The following is a 23,634-nucleotide window of genomic DNA, read 5'->3' as shown; positions in this document are numbered from 1 at the left end:
ACTTTCATGATGTTGACGACATGTTTGAGTGAAACACACAGATAGATGGTGTGAACTACAGCACTGAAATACTCTGTCAGTGCAGTTTGGTCCAATCTAGTGATTTCAGACCTTTGGTAGAGCCTAGATCGTACACAGTAGAAGATATTCAGGTCAACTGCACTTCAACTTTGGGGACGTGGGACAGTGGTTCTTTCAACATTCTATTGTATGAGATCCAGATCAGGGCAGATATCTGACATGGGTTCCAATGCACTTGACGCTGCTTTACAGGTCAAATATTCCACTGTTTCTGAGATCCAGCCCCAAAAACACGACCATGAACCTGTCACTGATTTAAAACTAAAAAACTATCAACTCCTTCAATTTACACCTGTTTGAGCTACCTGTGAACTTTTGGATGATCCCACCAAACATTTTCAAACACATTTTCTCATGATAGGAATTTTTTTAAAGGCGTCAGAGACTGAAAAACCAACCCTTAAAAATAAGGACCACCCTATTGTGCACAGTCTGGATACACTAATGCTTTAGTGTCTGTCATATTGATGTTCATGTTCCTGAGTGTTTTTATATGATATTTTCTCTTGTTATTTGGATCTAGCCGAGAACTACCTCTAAGAAACATTTAGTTATGTGCACATAATGACAATAAACATTCTGGAATCTGGAATGATGAACAGGAAAAGACTGACATTAGTCTGTGAACAAACTTCAGCTGTAAGGAGGAAACAGAGGAGAGAACAGACTCACTGGGTGGATTCTACTAAACTGGGACAGCATTTGTTGTGTTTTCCTCTGAAGGTGAACAGTGTGTGAGTCCCTCTAGTGGATGTTGTGTAGTACTGTGTTGTCTTTGCTCCAGAGGTTTTTGTTCAGAGTTTTGCTGTTTCCTGTCACTGTGGGCCTCACAGCACAGTAGTACACAGCAGAGTCTGACACTGCAGCAGAGGAGATCTGCACTTGGACCTTTTCTCCATGTGCTTCCACAAACAGTCTATGGATTGATGCATTTTGTGTTCCAAGGTGAGAGATTAGAAACTCAGGTGGTTTTCCAGGATATTGTCGATACCAGAAGAAATTTTCATCGAGTTCCACTGTTTTAGAGTATCTATATGTGAGAGTAACAGAGTTTCCTTCTAAACTGGACTCTTCATTCTTGACTGGACTCAGTTCTTCACAGTCGACACCTGGAAAAGACAGAGTTCTGTTAATTCAACCTGGAATAAAGTCAATCAGTGAATCCTGTTTCAAAGCTGTTTAAATGTGACTGGTACAGAACCAAACATACGTGTTGTCATGGTTAGAATCAACCCATAAACCATCCAGTAATCCAGGTCCAGCATGTTGAATAAAGGGAATGTTCCTGGTTTGTAGATTGAAGTGTGTTGAATAGATCAGTTGCTGTGTCTTGTGTAGTTCAGGATCAGATCAGCTCCTCCCTCAATTATTCACCAAGAGGTAGTGAGGGTGGTGAGTGGAGGAAGGGGTGATGATGATGATGATGATGACAATGATAAGGTAGACGAGGGGTTTAGGTGAGCTCTTAGGTTCAGGTCAGATAAATAAATGATAAATAAGTTCAGACCACGTTAAAATAAGCCAGAACCCAAGAATTAAAACAAAGCAAAGTTCATCAAGGATTATTTCAAAGACAAATATCAGCAGGAACAAAGCAGTTCCTGTAGCTCCTGGTCCTAGATTTGGAGACGTTGAACCTCCGTCCAGATGGTCGGAGCTGGAACTCACTGACCATTGGATGTGTTTAGCTGAAGGTCCAGTCTGTATGGGGGCCTGCTGGAGTCTACTGAAACTAAGCTGAAGTTTAGAACCAACTCTATCTGGGGGGAGGTTCAGGGTCAAACCAGCGTCAATAGGCCCTTTTCCACCGCAGGAACTTTTGCAGGAACTTTCTGTATTACCCTGAACTTTCAAAGTTCCTGGTGCGTTTCCACCCAAAATTACCCTGGTAACTGATCCACCCCTGGCCCCGAATTTACCCTGAAGAAGTTCCTGGTAGGGAGGTACTACTTTCCAGATTACCAGGAACTTTAAGGGGTGGGGCTGTGTGCTGGTGAAGGCTGAGTGGTGGACTAGACTGGCAGCGTTTCCGCATTCTGTTCACCGCCAATATTTAACTCATTTAATTTCCACAAGCTTTGTATTTTGATAATTCGGAAAATGGACCAAAAGAGAAGCTACAATAAGTGGACGGACGACGAGGAAATTCAGACGGACTTTGAATCACTGACAAAAAACGAGCGAGAATCGAGTAAAAGCAGTCGGAGCAAAATATAAGACACAAGCCTAAAGAAATACGAGGAAAGAAGAAGAAATGTATGCAGGATTAAAAGAAACTAAAGGAGCACAACGGTCGCAGTGGATCTGACTGTGGAACAAACCAATGGTCACAACAGTGAAGTCCGGTTAACCTAATACTAACTGGCCAACAGTCTGACACTAAACCTAAATCTGGGAACTGGATGTATACGTGTTGTCACCGTGAGCTGAACACTGATTTATTCTGTATGTTTTGTGATTTCCACCTGAAATGGACCGGACGGACTCGCCTCTTTTTCTGAACCTGCGGCTCGTTTGTGTCCTGGTCCATCGGCTACTGCTGTTTACAACAGCCCAGGTCAGACAGGTCACATGTCACATCACACTGTAGGAATCTGTCATCATGTGTTCTGTTATTCATTTTAGCATTTTTATCACTTTTCCTGTAGGACAGCGAAAAAGGGACCGGGACCATGGAGTTCCAGACCGGCTGTCCTGGACCAGCTGGACCAGACCCTGGTCCAGAAGCCGAACCTTTCACACATGTTTATTTCCCTTTTAATCTCAAGGGACCTTTGTTTTTTGGGTTTTTTTTTTTTTTTTTGCACCTTTTGTTTTGTTTCAATTTTTAATTAAAAAAAATCTAACCTAATACTGTCTGTTCATTACAAGGCATCAAAATATGAGTAGAGTATAAGTACTTCTATAAGTAATATGCAGTCAAATTAAATGCAGGCATTTGAGTAAATCTGTCCGACTTCAGGTTGAACCTGGACTATATCTGTAAAACAACAGAAATGAAACAGAACCATCCATCACACATAGATGTGATTGAGTTTAAGGAAGGAGAAGTTGAAAAAACTTGTTCTACCATTTTTAAATACAAATTAAGGATCTGTAATGATGATTAACTTCATTTAAAATGTATTCCAGATGGATTAAGTGATTCAACAACCAGTAAAACATTAAACCCAACCCATCCACTTCAGTTCTGTGTTTATTGTGCTAGAGGTTAGTTTGTGAATGTACATGAACAGGACTACAGTTTCTGTTACTGCTCCCTCATACACTATCAACCAGATTTGAATAAATTACCCTGAACTTTGGGGTGCAGTGGAAACGCAGTTACCAGGAACTCTTTTACCCCAAATAAGTTCCTGGGCCTTTTGGTGGGAAAGGGCCTTATGACCACCCTTTATTTCTAAACCTGTAGACAGGGGCATGCCCAGGGGTTTCAATAACTGCTGGCTGCCAGCAGTTTTCACCGGCTATTTTAATATGTGTTGCCGGCTACTTTCCGCTCCGGAGCCCAGGTCAGGTCTTTTCTGCTGCCCAGCACAGGATTAGAAACTAGAACCCGATAGCTTATCACCGATTAATTAACATCGGTCAATATGTAGCCGATACGTCAATTTAAGTTTTTTGCTGCACGGAGATCCTGTGTGTGTGTGTGTGTGTGTGCATGCGTGTGTGTGTGTGTGTGTGTGCGTGTGTGTGTGTGCTGCACACTGCCCCAATACCTGACCCCTCCCCCTCACACACAGACCAGTTAAGTGCACCTCTCACACTCACTGGGCTGCAGCAGAGAAGAAGACGAGGGAAATGGTGAAAGAAACTGCATTTATTTAACTCCATGGTAAGCTGTGACTTTGTAAAACAATATAACACTACACTTTAGTGCCCCATGAGAAAAACGTACTTGTGGAAACACGCTGTCAGGGCCAAAGAGAACATTCTAGTTTTATTCACGCAAGTTTTAGAGAGCATATGACAGCGTTTTAACGTCATGTAAGTTGCATCTCTGTGAAATAAACAAAGACATATGCAACTGTTAATTCTCCTGTCCACCATTTTCTAATATCAGACTATTATACAGTGCTTTAAAGTTATGTAAGTTGCATCTTTGTGAAATACAGATATATGCAACTGTGAACTCCCATGTCCATCATTAATATCAGACTACAGCGTCCCACTTCACTTCATACTGTCATGCAGGATTTACCAGGGCTCATAAATTCACAAGTTAATGTCTTCATTAAAATAATTTCGAAAAGGTTCCAAGTAATCTATTTAGTTGTAATTTTATGTATTGCATGTTTTGAAAGCAGCTCCATTGGGACATAAAATATAGTTTAGTCCCTTGTATTGAGTCTAATAACGTGATGCATGTTTTGATTATTTCTTATTTTGTTTGTAGACAACTTTTTTTCTCTTTTTAATGTTTGCTTCAGCCTTCATTTTTCAGCAGTTTGTAAATACCCAGTGGCTGCAGATGGAACTTTTCATTAGCTAGTAAATATGACTAATTGATATCGGTAAGATGTTTTTGTGAATAAGCCTCTTAAAAACACATCATGTATTAGTTTAAAAACACCTCACATTAGCCCATGTATTATCACTTTCAGCTAAATGCAGCCACTTGTTTTTATTTTAAAATGGCCAACTATGGAATTAAATTCTATGCTAATTACCAAAATGCATTGAATGCATATATTTTCATTTCACAGGCAGAGGGGAAGGGTAAGGTGTGGAGCCACTTCACAAAAGACTCCACAGGTGCTAGATGCAGCATCTGCAGTAAAGAGTTAGCCAGGGCTCCAGCACCAGCAAAGCAAAGAACACTACAAATTTACTGATTTAGCATTATGTTTACAGTTTGCCTTTTCTTATTTATCAGTGGGTTTACAGTCCTTATCTTGACAATGTTACTAATTAAAGTTCCTTATTTTAATTTAGTAGTCTTCTGCTTCTTTATGTTGAATCATATTTTGGGTATTATAAGAATTTATGTTCATGTACAGTATATTTCCTGTGTATTTCAATGCACATATTTCATATATCGGCCAATATATCGGTTATCGGACGATATATTGGATATCAGCTTTGTCCCCCTGTATATCCCCCACCAGGGCTTTGCCCCTGGCCCCCACCCTGTCATCTGGGAAGAGCCACCTTCTTTTAACAAATAACCGTCTACTCTGAAAATTATTGAAACCCCTGCAAGCCCATTAACAAACACATTCAAACACTCACACAACAAACTGTATTCCTTGTCTACGGGGGGTCAGGCTGGTCCTGGACCAGTCCACATGTACCAGGTCGTGTCAAAAGGATGGAGGGTTGAAGTTTGTAAAGAGTCGTTTGCAGTGAATCCAAGCCGACTGTTTAACAGAGCAGCCTTTACAGACACATGAGAGACAACAGTGATACTGACATCTGCACAGAACAACCCAGAACCTGTGTCATGGTTGGATCAGTGTGTGAGTCCCTCTAGTGGATGTTGTGTAGTACTGTGTTGTCTTTGCTCCAGAGGTTTTTGTTCAGAGTTTTGCTGTTTCCTGTCACTGTGGGCTGCAGAGCACAGTAGTACACAGCAGAGTCTGACACTGCAGCAGAGGAGATGCTCATAGAGATGAGGTTTTTCTCCACATTAATCTTCAGTCCAGAAATATTTTCAGTTATTGGTGATCCTGAGGGTAAGTGTGAGATGAGGAGCTCTGGTGGTTTTCCTGGACATTGTCGATACCAGAAGAAAGAATTAGCTTTCGACATTTGTTGAGAGTATTTATATGTGAGAGTAACAGAGTTTCCTTCTAAACTGGACTCTTCATTCTTGACTGGACTCAGATCTTCACAGTTGACACCTGAAGGAACAAACATCTGTGTTAGACTGAGTTTCATCACAAACAAACATTATCAAGAGAAACATTGGAATTGAACTGAATCCTGTTGTTCTTTACCTGTGAGAACAACCAGTAGATGGAAATAAACCATCCAGTAATCCAGGTCCAGCATGTTGAATAAAGGGAATGTTCCTGGTTTGTAGATTGAACTGTGTTGAATAGATCAGTTGTTGTGTCTTGTGTAGTTCAGGATCAGATCAGCTCCTCCCTCAATTATTCACCAAGAGGTAGTGAGGGTGGTGAGTGGAGGAAGGGGTGATGATGATGATGCTGATGAAGATTGTGAGGTAGAGGAGGGGTTGAGTGTAGCTCTTAGGTTCAGTTGTGTGTCATCAGCGTAACAATGAAAGCAGACGCCATGACGGCTGATGACACGGCTGAGTGGCAGCATGTATAGGATGAAGAGGAGTGGGACCAGGACAGACCCCTGAGGGACACCACAGGTGACCAGGGCTGTTGAGGACTTGGCATTACCCAGGCTGACACACTCAGTCCTACCAGAGACAGGAGATGAACCAGTCCATAGTGGTGTGACAGAGACCAGTATCAGTGTGGAGGCGGTTGAGGAGGATGTGGTGGTCGATGGTGTCAAAGGTCACAGTGAGGTTGAGGAGAATGAGCAGGGGAAGGAGAACCAGCATCTGCAGACATACCAAGGTTGTTGGTGACCCCGACTAGTTCAGTTTCTTAGAACGGAAACCAGACTGGAACTTTTCATAGAGGGAGTGAAGTTGAAGATGGTTTTGTAGTTGTGACATATAAAGAATGAAGTGTTTTATTAACAGGAAAATAAACTTGGAAAAAAAACAAAAACAAACAAACCTACAGAGATATTGCACAGTCCACAGTACCAGGGTGATGAGGATAAGACTGATGGAGAGAATGTGTGTGAGTCCCTCTAGTGGATGTTGTGTAGAACTGTGTTGTCTTTGCTCCAGAGGTTTTTGTTCAGAGTTTTGCTGTTTCCTGTCACTGTGGGCCTCACAGCACAGTAGTACACAGCAGAGTCTGACACTGCAGCAGAGGAGATCTGCGCTTGGACCTTTTCTCCATGTGCTTCCACAAACAGTCTATGGTTTGATGCATTTTGTGTTCCATAGTGAGAGATTAGAAACTCAGGTGGTTTTCCTGGATATTGTCGATACCAGTAGAACTCATCACTGAATGTTGCTGTTTTAGAGTATTTATATGTGAGAGTAACAGAGTTTCCTTCTAAACTGGACTCTTCATTCTTGACTGGACTCAGTTCTTCACAGTCAACACCTGGAAAAGACAGAGTTCTGTTAATTCAACCTGGAATAAAGTCAATCAGTGAATCCTGTTTCAAAGCTGTTTAAATGTGACTGGTACAGAACCAAACATACGTGTTGTAATGGTTAGAATCAACCCATAAACCATCCAGTAATCCAGGTCCAGCATGTTGAATAAAGGGAATGTTCCTGGTTTGTAGATTGAATTGTATTGAATAGATCAGTTGTTGTGTCTTGTGTAGTTCAGGATCAGATCAGCTCCTCCTCCTCCTCCTCTTCAGTGTCTCCTCTTTGACTGGTCCAGTCTTTTTGTTCCTCCTATGTATGGATGGCTTTGGTTCAGGTCTCCACATCTCTCCATCCTTCTGCTCTGAGCTCTTAGACCATGAGTTTGTCCAGTCCAGATCAGATGATGCTCTGACCTCCTTCACTGTTCCAAATCAAAGGCAAACCCAGCTGATTGGACCTGTGGAAATACTGGAGTGGAAGTGGAACAGGAAGTGACTTCAATATGAAACTGAATGTAGAGACTCCATTAATGGATCAACATGATCCTTTGTCCATAAAGGTCAGTGAAGGGGTGTTCATCTGTCCATGTCCAGGTGGATTTATTCCACTAATGCTGTCATATTGACCTTCATAATGTCTGACAGATGAGGATGGAATAGGACTCAACACACCTGATAACCTGAAGACACCATCTACAGTTCCTGAATGAAATCAAGGTTTGGGACAGTATGTTGTGAGCAGAGGAACCTCATATTTAGACCCATTGATGATGGAACCTGAAAACCCATCAAATGAGTTGCTAATCAGTGACAGAGCTGGGATGGAAATGTGTGGATCACTACCAAAGAACAAGATGTCATCTGCATAAAGCATCACTCTCTGTGACGTGGGCCAAACGCGTACGCCAGGGAAGTTGGGATCTCAGAGGATGGTGGCAGCTACTGGTTCTCCAGCCAAACTGGGGGGGGGGGGGGCTCCCTGGTCACAGCTGTACACAAGCTACAGTAGGAGGAGATGAGTGCATTAGTAGCTTCTCCACAAATGTGTCCATGTGTGACTTGGTCATGGGAAGGTTGATGAGATGAGTTGGAGGTTTTGCCACTTCTCTGGGACAGGTGGAAGCACACAGAGTTTGAAAAACACCAACTCCTCAACAGAGGAAACCCAAAGCTACTGTAGAATAAGGCTGGGATCTGTGTGTTTAGTGTCATCAGCTGGTTTGGCACTGATGTGTGTTTGAGGAGAGTGTGACTCCTCCCACAGTGTTTGATTGGCAGCTGTAGCCACAGTGACTGTGATCAAACAGGAATGAGCAGAATCCATCTGATATGAAGCTGTGGGTTCAATCCCACTTCCCTCCTCTGTGCAGAGTAGTCAGATCTGTGTGATCAGGTTTTTGTACAGCCTCTTCTCCACTTTGGATCACTGTGTTTCTAGAGCACAGTAGTACAGAGCTGTGTCTGCCAGGGTTAGGTCTTTGATGGTCAGCTGTGTGGTCTGGTCTGGTGTTTCAGATGTAAATCGGCCATCAGGGATATACTGAGATGGAGAATTCTGTGCTTGTTTCCAGAGGATAAACTGAGGAGGCTGAAGGTCAGAATGCTGCCTGTACCAGTGAAGGTCAATGTCGGAGTCTGAGTTCTCAGTGTCGCAGGTCAATGTAACAGATTTTCCTTCTGTTTCACTGACTTCAACTTCCCGTGGTCGGATACTGTTCACAGATATTGAACCTAAAAGGAGGAGATGAAGAACATTTGAAAGTGAAATAATATTGACAAATTTCAGCTTTCCAATACTGTCTAAAACCATGTCCAGATGTTGTTACCAAAGCCCAGAGCAGTGAGAAGAATCCACAGCCAATGTTCCATCTGTACGACAAGGTTGAAATCAACAGGACAAAGTGGCTGATGTTCAACATTCAGTGTGAGAACTGTTCTCTGCACAGCAGCAGTTATTATTGACTGAATAGTTGAACACAGTGCACAAGTCATGCAGCACCGACCTGATGATGTCACCCTCTAGTGGATGTTGTGTAGTACTGTGTTGTCTTTGCTCCAGAGGTTTTTGTTCAGAGTTTTGCTGTTTCCTGTCACTGTGGGCCTCACAGCACAGTAGTACACAGCAGAGTCTGACACATGAAGCTTCTGGATCTTCAGAGGAAATGAGGTCTGGTTGATCTCGTCATCAAATCTGTCGTCCTGGAACTCAGGAGCTTTAATTGTTGCTGATCCTGATCTAAGTCTATGTAACATGTATCTGGGATAATCATTCACTTCCTGTTTGTACCAAAACAAAGTTGGATTAGTGTCACTGGTCTCAAATGTACATTGTAGAGTTAGTGTGAGTCCTTGAACAGCAGTGACATCTCCTGTTGGCTGGGTCACTTTGTCTTCTCCTTTACACTCTGGCGAAGAACAGAACATGCAGAGGAAGAGATGAATCAATACAGATGATTGATTCCAGCTGAACAGTCAGTAGGTTTCTAGAGTTACCTATCCAGAGAGTCAGAATCAGGATGCTTCTCAGCCAGTGTTTCATGTCTGCAGTGAGAGGGGAGGAGACAGACCAAGAACATTCACATCTTCTATATTCTCTGTTTTTTTCTCTTGAAGTCTTCGCATTGACTCCTCCCCTCAAGTATTATCCCCTCCCACCAGAGTCATGATTGGACGAGTCTGGTCAACTGAAATTGTTATCAGGGTCTGGGTTGACATTCTGTCTTTGTTCATGTGATTGTAGGTCAGCAGGTTTTTGGAACACCTTGGAGAGGAATGGGAGATGGGCCGGTAGGTGGAGAGGAGACCAGCGTCCAGATGAGGTTTTATCAGGAGAGCTTTGATGACCAAGGACAGTTTTCCTGTTTTCCTCTGGTTGACACTGGTTTCCTCTGTTGTCATATTCATGGTTATTTGTCCTTTCAATGGTCTGGACCAAGGTACTGTTTGTGTCTGGAGTTGGTCAGTAGCTCAGCACCACTAATGGAGTAGGATGGTTCAATGAGGACAATCAAAGTCTACGTGGACAGGAAAGGTGAAGGTGGTACTTTGGTCAGACTGTGTTAGAATACAAGAGATTTAATGTCATTGTAAAATGTTATACAATGAAACTGGGTAGAGCTTATCCTCTTTAGTCCAAAATAAATAAAACAAAGAATAGCAATAAATCAGACATCCAATAAAACTGTCGAGTCAGTAAAACATTCATTCAAATCCACAGTTCTGACACTTTGCTCTCACATACTTTTATTGCACAGAATTATAGAACATACAGTCTGACCCATGAGCCTCCCTTTGGCTTTTAACAGTGTGATTGTTCAAGGATACAAACTGTTTTTTAGCCTGTTCGTCTGACTTTTGATGCTTTGATTGGTGGTGGTGGGAGGGGCTGTTGGTGCACATGTGGTTTACCACCGTGACAGTGAATGAATAATGGATCCATTGTATGTGTTCATAGAAAAGCGCTCCATAAATCTAATCCAAATAGTAATGTTTTCAACAGGTGACAAGGAAGACTTTCATGATGTTGACGACATGTTTGAGTGAAACACACAGATAGATGGTGTGAACTACAGCACTGAAATACTCTGTCAGTGCAGTTTGGTCCAATCTAGTGATTTCAGACCTTTGGTAGAGCCTAGATCGTACACAGTAGAAGATATTCAGGTCAACTGCACTTCAACTTTGGGGACGTGGGACAGTGGTTCTTTCAACATTCTATTGTATGAGATCCAGATCAGGGCAGATATCTGACATGGGTTCCAATGCACTTGACGCTGCTTTACAGGTCAAATATTCCACTGTTTCTGAGATCCAGTCCCAAAAACACGACCATGAACCTGTCACTGATTTAAAACTAAAAAACTATCAACTCCTTCAATTTACACCTGTTTTAGCTACCTGTAAACTTTTGGATGATCCCACCAAACATTTTCAAACACATTTTCTCCTGACAGGAATTTATTTAAAGGGGTCAGAGACTGAAAAACCAACCCTTAAAAATAAGGACCACCCTATTGTGCACAGTCTGGATACACTAATGCTTTAGTGTCTGTCATATTGATGTTCATGTTCCTGAGTGTTTTATATGATATTTTCTCTTGTTATTTGGATCTAGCCGAGAACTACCTCTAAGAAACATTTAGTTATGTGCACATAATGACAATAAACATTCTGGAATCCGGAATGATGAACAGAAAAAGACTGACATTAGTCTGTGAACAAACTTCAGCTGTAGGGAGGAAACAGAGGAGAGAACAGACTCACTGGGTGGATTCTACTAAACTGGGACAGCATTTGTTGTGTTTTCCTCTGAAGGTGAACAGTGTGTGAGTCCCTCTAGTGGATGTTGTGTAGTACTGTGTTGTCTTTGTTCCAGAGGTTTTTGTTCAGAGTTTTGCTGTTTCCTGTCACTGTGGGCCTCACAGCACAGTAGTACACAGCAGAGTCTGACACTGCAGCAGAGGAGATGCTCATAGAGATGAGGTTTTTCTCCACATTAATCTTCAGTCCAGAAACTTTTTCAATTCCTGTTGATCCTGAGGATGAGTGTGAAATGAGGAGCTGTGGTGGTTTTCCTGGATATTGTCGATACCAGAAGAAATAATCAGTTGACACCATTTTAGGGTATGTATATGTGAGAGTAACAGAGTTTCCTTCCAAACTGGACTCTTCATTCTCAGTTGGACTCAGATCTTCACAGTCGACACCTGAAGGAACAAACATGTGTGTTAGACTGAGTTCCATCCCAAACAAACATTATCAAGTGAAACATTGGAATTGAACTGAATCCTTTTGTTCTTTACCTGTGAGAACAACCAGTAGATGGAGATAAACCATCCAGTAATCCAGGTCCAGCATGTTGAATAAAGGGAATGTTCCTGGTTTGTAGATTGAACTGTGTTGAATAGATCAGTTGTTGTGTCTTATGTAGTTCAGGATCAGATCAGCTCCTCCCTTAATTATTCACCAAGAGGTAGTGAGGGTGGTGAGTGGAGGAAGGGGTGATGATGATGACGATGATGATGATGGTGCTGCTGCTGATAAAGATGGTGAGGTAGAGGAGGGGTTGAGGTGAGCTCTTAGGTTCAGTTGTGTGTCATCAGCGTAACAATGAAAGCAGACGCCATGACGGTTGATGACACGGCTGAGTGGCAGCATGCATAGGATGAAGAGGAGTGGAACCAGGACAGACCCCTGAGGGACACCACAGGTGACCAGGGCTGTTGAGGACTTGGCATTACCCAGGCTGACACACTCAGTCCTACCAGAGACAGGAGGTGAAGGCAAAGCACATTTATTTCTACAGTCCAGTTCATACACAGGGCAGTTCACAGTGTTTTACACAAATGGAACAAAGACAAATTAAAAACACACAATTACAATTAAAACAGAATTGATTAATCATAAATTATCAGTTAAAATAGAGTAAAAGGTCAAAGGTCAGATAGAACCCTTTCAGTTGTTCTAAGGTCAGAGGTCACAGTAGAGGTCTGTCTCACTGTTTCACAGTTTAACGCATGGAACTGAAACACAGTTTCACCCTGTTTAGTCCTGACTCTGGACTCCAGCAGAAGACCAGTCCATGAGGTTCTCAGGTCCCAGATGGTTCATATGGGACCAACATGTTCCAGATGTACTTTGGTTCTAGACCATGGACAGACTTGTAGACCAGCAGAGGTGTTTAAAGTCTATTCTCTGAGCCATAGGAAGCCAGTGCACAGACCTGGACCAGGACTAATATGGTGGTCCTTCCTGGTGCGTTATCTGAGTTGTGTGGAAACCGTGCAGACGCTGCTCAAATGTGTTTCAGGTTGTGGTTTCTTGTTTCTTCAGCTGTGGCTTCAGGTTGGATGTCTGTCTTATCTTGGATTAACAGAAATATTTGTCCAGTTGAACTGAAGAATGGATGTGAGTAGAATCCAGTCTGGTTCTTTGAACAGTGCACCAGCATCAGTCCCTTCCACAGACGGCTGTGACACCTCAGGCTGTGGTTTCCTATCTGCAGCTTTCATCTGTGGGTTCAATCCCACTTCCCTCCTCTGTGCAGAGTAGTCAGATCTGTGTGTTCAGGTTTTTGTACAGCCTCTTCTCCACTTTGGATCACTGTGTTTCTAGAGCACAGTAGTACAGAGCTGTGTCTGCCAGGGTTAGGTCTTTGATGGTCAGCTGTGTGGTCTGGTCTGGTGTTTCAGATGTAAATCGGCCACGATATAAATCACGGATATACTGAGTTGGCGAATTCTGTGCTCTTTTCCAGAGGATAAAGTGAGGAGGCTGAAGGTCAGAATGCTGCCTGTACCAGTGAAGGTTAATGTCGGAGTCTGAGTTCTCAGTGTCGCAGGTCAACGTAACAGATTTTCCTTCTGTTTCACTGACTTCAACTTCCTGTGGTCGGATACTGTTCACAGATATTGAACCTAAAAGGAGGAGATGAAGAACATTTGAAAGTGAAATAATTTTGACAAATTTCAGCTTTCCAATACTGTCTAAAACCATGTCCAGATGTTGTGTTACCAAAGCCCAGAGCAGTGAGAAGAATCCACAGCCAATGTTCCATCTGTACAAGGTTGAAATCAACAGGACAAAGTGGCTGATGTTCAACATTCAGTGTGAGAACTGTTCTCTGCACAGCAGCAGTTATTATTGACTGAATGGTTGAACACAGTGCACAAGTCACGCAGCAACGACCTGATGATGTCGCCCTCTAGTGGATGTTGTGTAGTACTGTGTTGTCTTTGCTCCAGAGGTTTTTGTTCAGAGTTTTGCTGTTTCCTGTCACTGTGGGCTGCAGAGCACAGTAGTACACAGCAGAGTCTGACACATGAAGCTTCTGGATCTTCAGAGGAAATGAGGTCTGGTTGTTCTTGGCGTCAAATCTGTCGTCCTGGTACTCAGGAGCTTTAAATGTTTCTGATCCTGATTTGTATTTATAAAGCATGTATCTGGGATAATCATTCACTTCCTGTTTGTACCAAAACAAAGTTGGATTTGCGTCACTGGTCTCAAATGTACATTGTAGAGTCAGTGTGAGTCCTTGAACAGCAGTGACATCTCCTGTTGGCTGGGTCACTTTGTCGTCTCCTTTACACTCTGGGGAAGAACAGAACATGCAGAGGAAGAGATGAATCAATACAGATGATTGATTCCAGTTGAACAGTCAGTAGGTTTCTAGAGTTACCTATCCAGAGAGTCAGAATCAGGATGTTTCTCAGCCAGTGTTTCATGTCTGCAGTGAGAGGGGAGGAGACAGACCAAGAACATTCACATCTTCTCAATTCTCTGTTTGTTTCTCTTCAGGTCTTCACATTGACTCCTCCCCTCAGATATTAGCCCCTCCCACCAGAGTCATGACTGGACGAGTCTGGTAAACTGACGTTGTTTTCAGGGTCTAGGTTGACATTCTGTCTTTGTTCATGTGATTGTAGGTCACGTCCCAACAGCAGTGACTCAGTGTTCAACACTATTGTAGGAAGTCAGAAGGTCCTGGTTCAGGGTCCAGCAGGACCAGGGCCTTTCTCTGTGCAGTTTTCCTGTTTTCCTCTGGTTGACACTGGTTTCCTTTGTTGTCATATACTTTCCAATCCAACTTTATTTATAAAGAACTTTAAAACAATCACAGTGGACCAAAGTGCTGTACAGAAGAATAAAAGCATAATACAAATGAATCAAAGCATTAAAAACATTAGAATCAAATTTAATCAAATAAAACAAGTTAAAATATAAGACAACAGAAACAAAATCTCAACATTGCAGGAGTGTTAAAAGGCCAAGGAGAACAGGTGGGTTTTAAGAAGAGATTTAAAAACAGGCAAGGAGGAGGCCTGTCTGATGTTCAGAGGCAGGTTGTTCCACAGTCTGGGACCAGAACCAGCAAAGGCCCCATCTCCTTGTAGCCTGCACGTTGTTTTAGGCACCATCAGAAGCAGCTGATCAGCTGATCTCAGAGAGTGACTGGGAGTGTATGTGTGAAGGAGCTCAGAGAGGTAGGGCGGTGCAAGACCATGGAGGGATTTAAAAATAAATAAAAGTATTTTAACATGGATTCTAAAATGGACAGGCGGTCTGTGCAGTGACGCTAAAACCGGAGAAATGTGCTCATATTTACAAGTGCCAGTTAAGAGACGCACAGCGGCATTTTGCACTCTTTGAAGACAAGTGATGGAAGACCCACTAATGCCCAAATACAAAGCATTACGATAGTCCAGCCAAGTGATGATGAAGGCGTGGATTACCATCTCAAAATGGTGCTTTGGGATAACTGGCTTCACTTTGGCTAACTGCCTTAAGTGAAAAAAGCTCGACTTCACAACTGCCTTTAAATGACTATGAAGTTTAAAGTCAGGGTCCATTTTAACACCCAGGTTTTTGATAACTGGCTTGTTGTACTGAGCCAAATAACCCAGATCTATTGGGGAGACTCCAGTTGAACCACCAAACACCATAACCTCAATCTTATCTTCATTGAAATATAAAAAAAAATACAGGCCGTCCACGCCTTAATGTCATGGAGACAATGAAGCAGTGGTCTGACAGTGGAAGGGTTCTTTTTTAGAGGCATATAAAGTTGACTATCGTGCATACAAATGAAATACCATGTTTCCTCAGTAAGTAACCTAGTGGGAGAAGATGTAGGGAAAAAAGTAAAGGACCCAAAACCAAACCTTGTGGGACACCATATAAGACAGGGGAAGGAGAGGACATAGCATCACCAAGGCTGACACAAAATGTCCTGTCAGTAAGGTTAGAGCTGTGCCTCTGAAGCCCACCCACCCAGTGCTCCAGACCATCTATCAGGATTTCATGATCCACGGTATCAAAGGCTGCAGATAAAACAAGAAGCAAAAGAACCACACAATCCCCAGAGTCAGTGGCTAATAAAATATCATTAAAAACTGTCAGAAGAGCTGATTCTGTACTATGTAGTGTTTTTAAACCAGACTGAAAAGTCTCTAAAATACTGTGCTCCTTCAGAAAGGCAAGTAGTTGAATATAAACCATCTTTTCCAGAACCTTTGAGAGAAAAGGCAGTTTGGAAATGGGCCTGTAATTAGAACACACTGAGGGATCTAGATCTGTTTTTTTTTAACTAGTGGTTGAACTACAGCATGTTTGAAGTTTTCTGGGACTTTACCAGAGGCCAAACTGCTGTTAATGACAGTGAGAATGGATGGACCTACAGTGGCAAAGACCTCCTTAAGAAACGGGGAGGGATGGAATCATTTGAAGAACCTGTGGGCTTCAGAAGACCAACAGCCTCTTTTAAAAGGCACAGAGTCACAGACTCAAACTGATCAAACACAGCGGAGCAGGTGACAGGGACTGAAGGATCATAACCAGGTGGTGAGATCTAAGCCCTGGTGAGGGTGACTTTGTCACTAAAATACTGAAGAAAGTTTTCACAGGCAACAAGGGATGTCTTCATAAAGTGCAGGGCTTTAAGAACAGAGTTAACAGTCTCAAATAAAACATGGGGGTTGTGTTAGTTTTTCAGAATAATGTCCGACAGGTGTTTTCTCTTTGCATCTTTCACAGCAGTTTGATAATGGTGCCAGCAGTCCTTCATCATTTCAAAGAAAATCTGGAGTTTATCTTTTTTGCACTTGAGTTCTGTCCTTCTGCACTCATGTCTGACATTTCGAATGGTTTCATTCAGCCAGGGTTCAGTTTTAGTTTTAATCACCTTGGTTTAAAATGGTGCCACTGATACATCATATATTCATGGTTATTTGTCCTTTCAATGGTCTGGACCAAAGTACTGTTTGTGTCTGGAGTTGGTCAGTAGCTCAGCACCACTAATGGAGTAGGATGGTTCAATGAGGACAGTCAAAGTCTACGTGGACAGGAAAGGTGAAGGTGGTACTTTGGTCAGACTGTGTTCTTTTGTAGAGAACAGACTCACTGGGTGGATTCTTCTAAACTGGGACAGCATTTGTTGTGTTTTCCTCTGAAGGTGAACAGTGTGTGAGTCCCTCTAGTGGATGTTGTGTAGTACTGTGTTGTCTTTGCTCCAGAGGTTTTTGTTCAGAGTTTTGCTGTTTCCTGTCACTGTGGGCTGCAGAGCACAGTAGTACACAGCAGAGTCTGACACATGAAGCTTCTGGATCTTCAGAGGAAATGAGGTCTGGTTGATTTCGGTGTCAAATCTTTCATCCTGGAACTCAGGAGCTTTATATGTTTCTGATCCTGATCTAAGTCTATGTAACATGTATCTGGGATAATCATTCACTTCCTGTTTGTACCAGTACAGGTATGCATTAGTGTCACTGGTCTCAAATGTACATTGTAGAGTCAGTGTGAGTCCTTGAACAGCAGTGACATCTCCTGTTGGCTGGGTCACTTTGTCTTCTCCTTTACACTCTGGGGAAGAACAGAACATGCAGAGGAAGAGATGAATCAATACAGATGATTGATTCCAGTTGAACAGTCAGTAGGTTTCTAGAGTTACCTATCCAGAGAGTCAGAATCAGGATGTTTCTCAGCCAGTGTTTCATGTCTGCAGTGAGAGGGGAGGAGACAGACCAAGAACATTCACATCTTCTCAATTCTCTGTTTGTTTCTCCTCAAGTCTTTACATTGACTCCTCCCCTCAGGTATTTTCCCCACCCACCAGAGTCAATATAGTAAACTGACATTGTTGTCAGGGTGTAGGTTGACATTCTTTCTTTTTTCATGTGATTGTAGGTCAACACGTTTTTGGAACACCTTGGAGAGGAATGGGAGATGGGCCGGTAGGTGGAGAGGAGACCAGCGTCCAGATGAGGTTTTATCAGGAGAGCTTTGATGACCAAGGACAGTTTTCCTGTTTTCCTCTGGTTGACACTGGTTTCCTCTGTTGTCATATTCATGGTTATTTGTCCTTTCAATGGTCTGGACCAAGGTACTGTTTGTGTCTGGAGTTGGTCAGTAGCTCAGCACCACTAATGGAGTAGGATGGTTCAATGAGGACAATCAAAGTCTACGTGGACAGGAAAGGTGAAGGTGGTACTTTGGTCAGACTGTGTTAGAATACAAGAGATTTAATGTCATTGTAAAATGTTATACAATGAAACTGGGTAGAGCTTATCCTCTTCAATCCAAAATAAATAAAACGAAGAATAGCAATAAATCAGACATCCAATGAAACTGTCGAGTCAGTAAAACATTCATTCAAATCCACAGTTCTGACACTTTGCTCTCACATACTTTTATTGCATAGAATTATAGAACATACAGTCTGACCCATGGGCCTCCCTTTGGCTTTTAACAGTCTGATTTTTCAAGGATACAAACTGTTTTTTAGCTTTTTCGTCTGACTTTTGATGCTTTGATTGGTGGTGGTGGGAGGGGCTGTTGGTGCACATGTGGTTTACCACCGTGACAGTGAATGAATAATGGATCCATTGTATGTGTTCATAGAAAAGCGCTCCATAAATCTAATCCAAATAGTAATGTTTTCAACAGGTGACAAGGAAGACTTTCATGATGTTGACGACATGTTTGAGTGAAACACACAGATAGATGGTGTGAACTACAGCACTGAAATACTCTGTCAGTGCAGTTTGGTCCAATCTAGTGATTTCAGACCTTTGGTAGAGCCTAGATCGTACACAGTAGAAGATATTCAGGTCAACTGCACTTCAACTTTGGGGACTTGGGACAGTGGTTCTTTCAACATTCTATTGTATGAGATCCAGATCAGGGCAGATATCTGACATGGGTTCCAATGCACTTGACGCTGCTTTACAGGTCAAATATTCCACTGTTTCTGAGATCCAGTCCCAAAAATACGACCATGAACCTGTCACTGATTTAAAACTAAAAAACTATCAACTCCTTCAATTTCAACCCGTTTTAGCTACCTGTAAACTTTTGGATGATCCCACCAAACATTTTCAAACACATTTTCTCCTGATAGGAATTTTTTTAAAGGCGTCAGAGACTGAAAAACCAACCCTTAAAAATAAGGACCACCCTATTGTGCACAGTCTGGATACACTAATGCTTTAGTGTCTGTCATATTGATGTTCATGCTCCTGAGTGTTTTTATATGATATTTTCTCTTGTTATTTGGATCTAGCCGAGAACTACCTCTAAGAAACATTTAGTTATGTGCACATAATGACAATAAACATTCTGGAATCTGGAATGATGAACAGGAAAAGACTGACATTAGTCTGTGAACAAACTTCAGCTGTAAGGAGGAAACAGAGGAGAGAACAGACTCACTGGGTGGATTCTACTAAACTGGGACAGCATTTGTTGTGTTTTCCTCTGAAGGTGAACAGTGTGTGAGTCCCTCTAGTGGATGTTGTGTAGTACTGTGTTGTCTTTGCTCCAGAGGTTTTTGTTCAGAGTTTTGCTGTTTCCTGTCACTGTGGGCCTCACAGCACAGTAGTACACAGCAGAGTCTGACACATGAAGCTTCTGGATCTTCAGAGGAAATGAGGTCTGGTTGATCTCGGCGTCAAATCTGTTGTCCTGGAACTCGGGAGCTTTAACTGTTTTTGATACGAATTTATTTATCTGTAACATGTATCTGGGATAATCATTCACTTCCTGTTTGTACCAGTACAGATATGCATTAGTGCTGCTGGTCTCAAATGTACATTGTAGAGTCAGTGTGAGTCCTTGAACAGCAGTGACATCTCCTGTTGGCTGGGTCACTTTGTCTTCTCCTTTACACTCTGGGGAAGAACAGAACATGCAGAGGAAGAGATGAATCAATACAGATGATTGATTCCAGTTGAACAGTCAGTAGGTTTCTAGAGTTACCTATCCAAAGAGTCAGAATCAGGATGTTTCTCAGCCAGTGTTTCATGTCTGCAGTGAGAGGGGAGGAGACAGACCAAGAACATTCACATCTTCTCAATTCTCTTTTTGTTTCTCCTCAAGTTTTCACATTGACTCCTCCCCTCAGATATTAGCCCCTCCCACCAGAGTCACAATTGGATGAGTTTGGTAAACTGACGTAGATATCAGGGTCTAGGTTGACATTCTGTCTTTTTTCATGTGATTGTAGGTCATGTCCCAACAGCAGTGACTCAGTGTTCAACACTATTGTAGGAAGTCAGAAGGTCCTGGTTCAGGGTCCAGGTGGACCAGGGCCTTTCTCTGTGCAGTTTTCCTGTTTTCCTCTGGTTGACACTGGTTTCCTCTGTTGTCATATTCATGGTTATTTGTCCTTTCAATGGTCTGGACCAAGGTACTGTTTGTGTCTGGAGTTGGTCAGTAGCTCAGCACCACTAATGGAGTAGGATGGTTCAATGAGGACAATCAAAGTCTACGTGGACAGGAAAGGTGAAGGTGGTACTTTGGTCAGACTGTGTTAGAATACAAGAGATTTAATGTCATTGTAAAATGTTATACAATGAAACTGGGTAGAGCTTACCCTCTTCAGTGCAAAATGAATAGAATGAAGAATAGCAATAAATCTGACATCCAATAAAACTGGCAAGTCAATAAAACATTCATTAACGTCCACAGTTCAGACACTTTAGTCAGGCATACTTTTATTGCACAGAATTATGGAACGTATAGACTGACTCATGGGCCTCCCTTAGGCATTTAACGGTCTGATAATCCAAGGATACAAACTGTTTTTTAGCCATTTTTTCCAACTTTTGATACTTCTGTACCTCCTGCTGAAGGAAGTAGGTTAAGCAGACATTCAGCGGGGTGGGTCCTGTCACCAGTGGTTTTACTGCCCCTGCTTAGACAGCCAGAGCTGCCCATGTCATCCAGTGGGGTTAGGGGGCAGACGCTGATCTGCTCCCCAGTCCTTATCACCCCCTGCAGGGCTTTCTTATCCACAGCTGTGAAGCCAGTGGACCACACTGTGATGCAGTACACCAGCACACTTTCTATTGGACTGCGATAGACAGATCTGAGGACTTTACCTTCCACATGGTTTTTCCACAGAACCCTGAGGAAGTGAAGCCTCTGGAACCACTGCTGATGAGTTAGAGGACCAGGTGAGATCCTCAGAGATATGTACACCTAGGAATGGATGATACTGTTCTGTTGTGGAGAACAGACTCACTGGGTGGATTCTTCTAAACTGGGACAGCATTTGTTGTGTTTTCCTCTGAAGGTGAACAGTGTGTGAGTCCCTCTAGTGGATGTTGTGTAGTACTGTGTTGTCTTTGCTCCAGAGGTTTTTGTTCAGAGTTTTGCTGTTTCCTGTCACTGTGGGCCTCACAGCACAGTAGTACACAGCAGAGTCTGACACTGCAGCAGAGGAGATTTGTACTTGGACCTTTTCTCCATGTGCTTCCACCAACAGTCTTTGGTTTGATGCATTTTGTGTTCCATAGTGAAGGATTAGAAACTCAGGTGGTTTTCCTTGATATTGTCGATACCAGTAGAAATAATCACTGAGTGCCACTGTTTTTGAGTATTTATATGTGAGAGTAACAGAGTTTCCTTCTAAACTGGACTCTTTATTCTTGACTGGACTCAGTTCTTCACAGTTGACACCTGGAAAAGACAGAGTTCTGTTAATTCAACCTGGAATAAAGTCAATCAGTGAATCCTGTTTCAAAGCTGTTTAAATGTGACTAGTACAGAACCAAACATACGTGTTGTAATAGTTAGAATCAACCCATAAACTATCCAGTAATCCAGGTCCAGCATGTTGAATAAAGGGAATGTTCCTGGTTTGTAGATTGAACTGTGTTGAATAGATCAGTTGTTGTGTTTTGTGTAGTTCAGGATCAGATCAGCTCCTCCCTCAATTATTCACCAAGAGGTAGTGAGGGTGGTGAGTGGAGGAAGGGGTGATGAAGATGATGATGATGATGATGAAGATGGTTAGGTAGAGGAGGGGTTGAGGTGAGCTCTTAGGTTCAGGTTAGATAAATAAATGATAAATAAGTTCAGAACACGTTAAAATAAGCAAGAACCCAAGAACTGAAACAAAGCAAAGTTCATCAAGGCTTATTTCAAAGACAAATCATCCCTTGAGAATATGCTGGTTCTATGTCCACTTTTTGCAGAAATGGAGTTAAGCATATCAGGACATTCTAAAACCATCTAAGTTGATGTCCCAATGTTCTTAGCTCCAAGCTAAACATCTACACACACTCACACCTAGGAACAGTTAGTTCTATGTCCTGAGTGGCGCTCTCTTCAAATCAGGTAGTTCTGTGTCTTAGAGGACCCAATCAGGGGCCAGACCTGGATCATGTGACATTCGCTCAAAAAAGATGTATGCTCAGAAAATACATGGAGGGGGTCTCAAACTGACTGAGACATGTTTTATGCCGTTGATGCCTAAGTAAGGCATTTTGATACTGTTAAAAGTTTTAAATGATTGGTCTGAACAGGGCTTTCATGAAATAGTTTTGTTTAATGTTTGTTCAAAGTAGTTCGGTGTTCAAATTTGGCATTTTTAGACGGGCAAGGCTGTCCCAGAGTCAGGTCTGAGAAGGTGGCTCATCGATAAACTTGTGTATTTGATAGACAATTTATATTTGAATGTATGAGGCATTCTGACGCAAAATTTGTCATTTCTGGATCAGTTTTATTTTTCATCCTTTCATTCTTTCAGACTAGATTTTGGTCAAGAGGCCAATATTGTCCTGGCCTCAGGTTCAAATGAGAATTTGGCTGATTTACAGACTTGTCATTGATTTGATATAATTGTTTTATCTGTGAATGTAGATTAAATTTTGATGCAACTTTTGCATTTTATACACTTTTTTTCTAATTTTTATTTTTTATGTTATAGATTCTGATCAAGTGGGCAATGTTGTCCGGTATCAGGTTCAAATGAGAATGTGGCTCATTAATCGACTTTTATCTATGCATGTACGAAGAGTTTTCAATCCTCATCAATCCTCAGTCTTAAAAAGGTGGCTCTTGGTGTTCCACATCATTTGCCTCCATTCCACAACTAATTGTCCTGCCGTTGAGGTTTGAAGTATGGCTGGAAAATGGTTGTTTGCCATGAAAACTGAGATAATACAATTTACTCAGGTACTCCAGGTGTCCTAACATGTTTATTCACCATTCTACCTTTAATGAAAAAGGATAGATGTGCTCATTTTAGTTGTCAACCTTAAATACATGTGGATTGGAAAACACTAGCAAAGGATGGTTTTTTATGTTGCAATTTGTGACATCAGTATAAAATATTTGTAATCACTGACTAAAACGTTCTTAGTTTGTTCATAACTTTTTTAAAAAACAACTCTGGTGGACATAGAACTTCCTGATTTCGATCATAAGTGACACCTGTAAAGGCACCAGGTCCTGTGTTGGACATAGAACATGTTGACCAGGGGCAACTTCCATACCTTGGAATCAGAAAGTTCTATGTCCATTTTTAACTTCTTATATCTCTAAGCCTATAGAGATTTATAACATGTTAACAATATGTTTAGGGTACCTTCCACAGTCAACACTATTCCACACAAAAAGATGACTGATAACGCT

At 42.1% G+C, this 23,634-nt stretch overlaps 2 protein-coding genes and 3 gene segments (V, D, J or C); 1 reads left to right on the top strand and 4 right to left on the bottom strand.

The window, feature by feature from the left end:
* Positions 1-23,634, top strand: part of LOC115437229 (dual specificity protein phosphatase 18) — a 165,060-nt gene that overhangs the window by 44,284 nt on the left and 97,142 nt on the right. The window lies entirely within an intron of this gene.
* On the bottom strand, positions 1,444-12,132 carry LOC115437453 (Ig kappa chain V region K29-213-like). The segment is given in 3 exon segments: positions 1,444-1,543; positions 5,636-5,924; positions 12,024-12,132. Coding segments are annotated over 3 exon segments (444 nt in total).
* On the bottom strand, positions 13,266-13,906 carry LOC115437261 (T cell receptor alpha variable 38-2/delta variable 8-like). The segment is given in 2 exon segments: positions 13,266-13,637; positions 13,735-13,906. Coding segments are annotated over 2 exon segments (360 nt in total).
* Positions 17,264-17,746, bottom strand: LOC115437258 (T cell receptor alpha variable 38-1-like; the record flags this gene model as incomplete). The annotated part of the segment is given in 2 exon segments: positions 17,264-17,577; positions 17,666-17,746. Coding segments are annotated over 2 exon segments (360 nt in total), but the record flags the coding sequence as incomplete, so codon positions are not given.
* LOC115437452 (uncharacterized) lies at positions 17,781-20,062 on the bottom strand. The gene is made up of 3 exons (XM_030160664.1): positions 19,972-20,062; positions 19,530-19,883; positions 17,781-18,049 (listed from the first exon to the last, which is right to left on the bottom strand). The coding sequence occupies exons 1-3, from the start codon at positions 20,015-20,017 to the stop codon at positions 17,781-17,783; spliced, it is 669 nt and encodes a 222-aa protein (XP_030016524.1). The 5' UTR covers positions 20,018-20,062.

This window comes from Sphaeramia orbicularis, chromosome 17 (assembly GCF_902148855.1).
Source record: "Sphaeramia orbicularis chromosome 17, fSphaOr1.1, whole genome shotgun sequence".
NCBI lineage: Eukaryota > Metazoa > Chordata > Actinopteri > Kurtiformes > Apogonidae > Sphaeramia > Sphaeramia orbicularis.
This window is presented reverse-complemented; position numbering and strand designations above follow the sequence as displayed.

Coding starts and splice junctions, on each gene's coding strand:
- LOC115437452 (XM_030160664.1), bottom strand. CDS start 20,017: ATGAAACACTGGCTGAGAAACATCCTGATTCTGACTCTTTGGATAG. Junction 19,884..19,971: donor GATTCTGACTCTTTGGATAG/GTAACTCTAGAA, acceptor GTTCTTCCCCAG/AGTGTAAAGGAGAAGACAAA. Junction 18,050..19,529: donor GAACAAAAACCTCTGGAGCA/AAGACAACACAG, acceptor ATATGACAACAG/AGGAAACCAGTGTCAACCAG.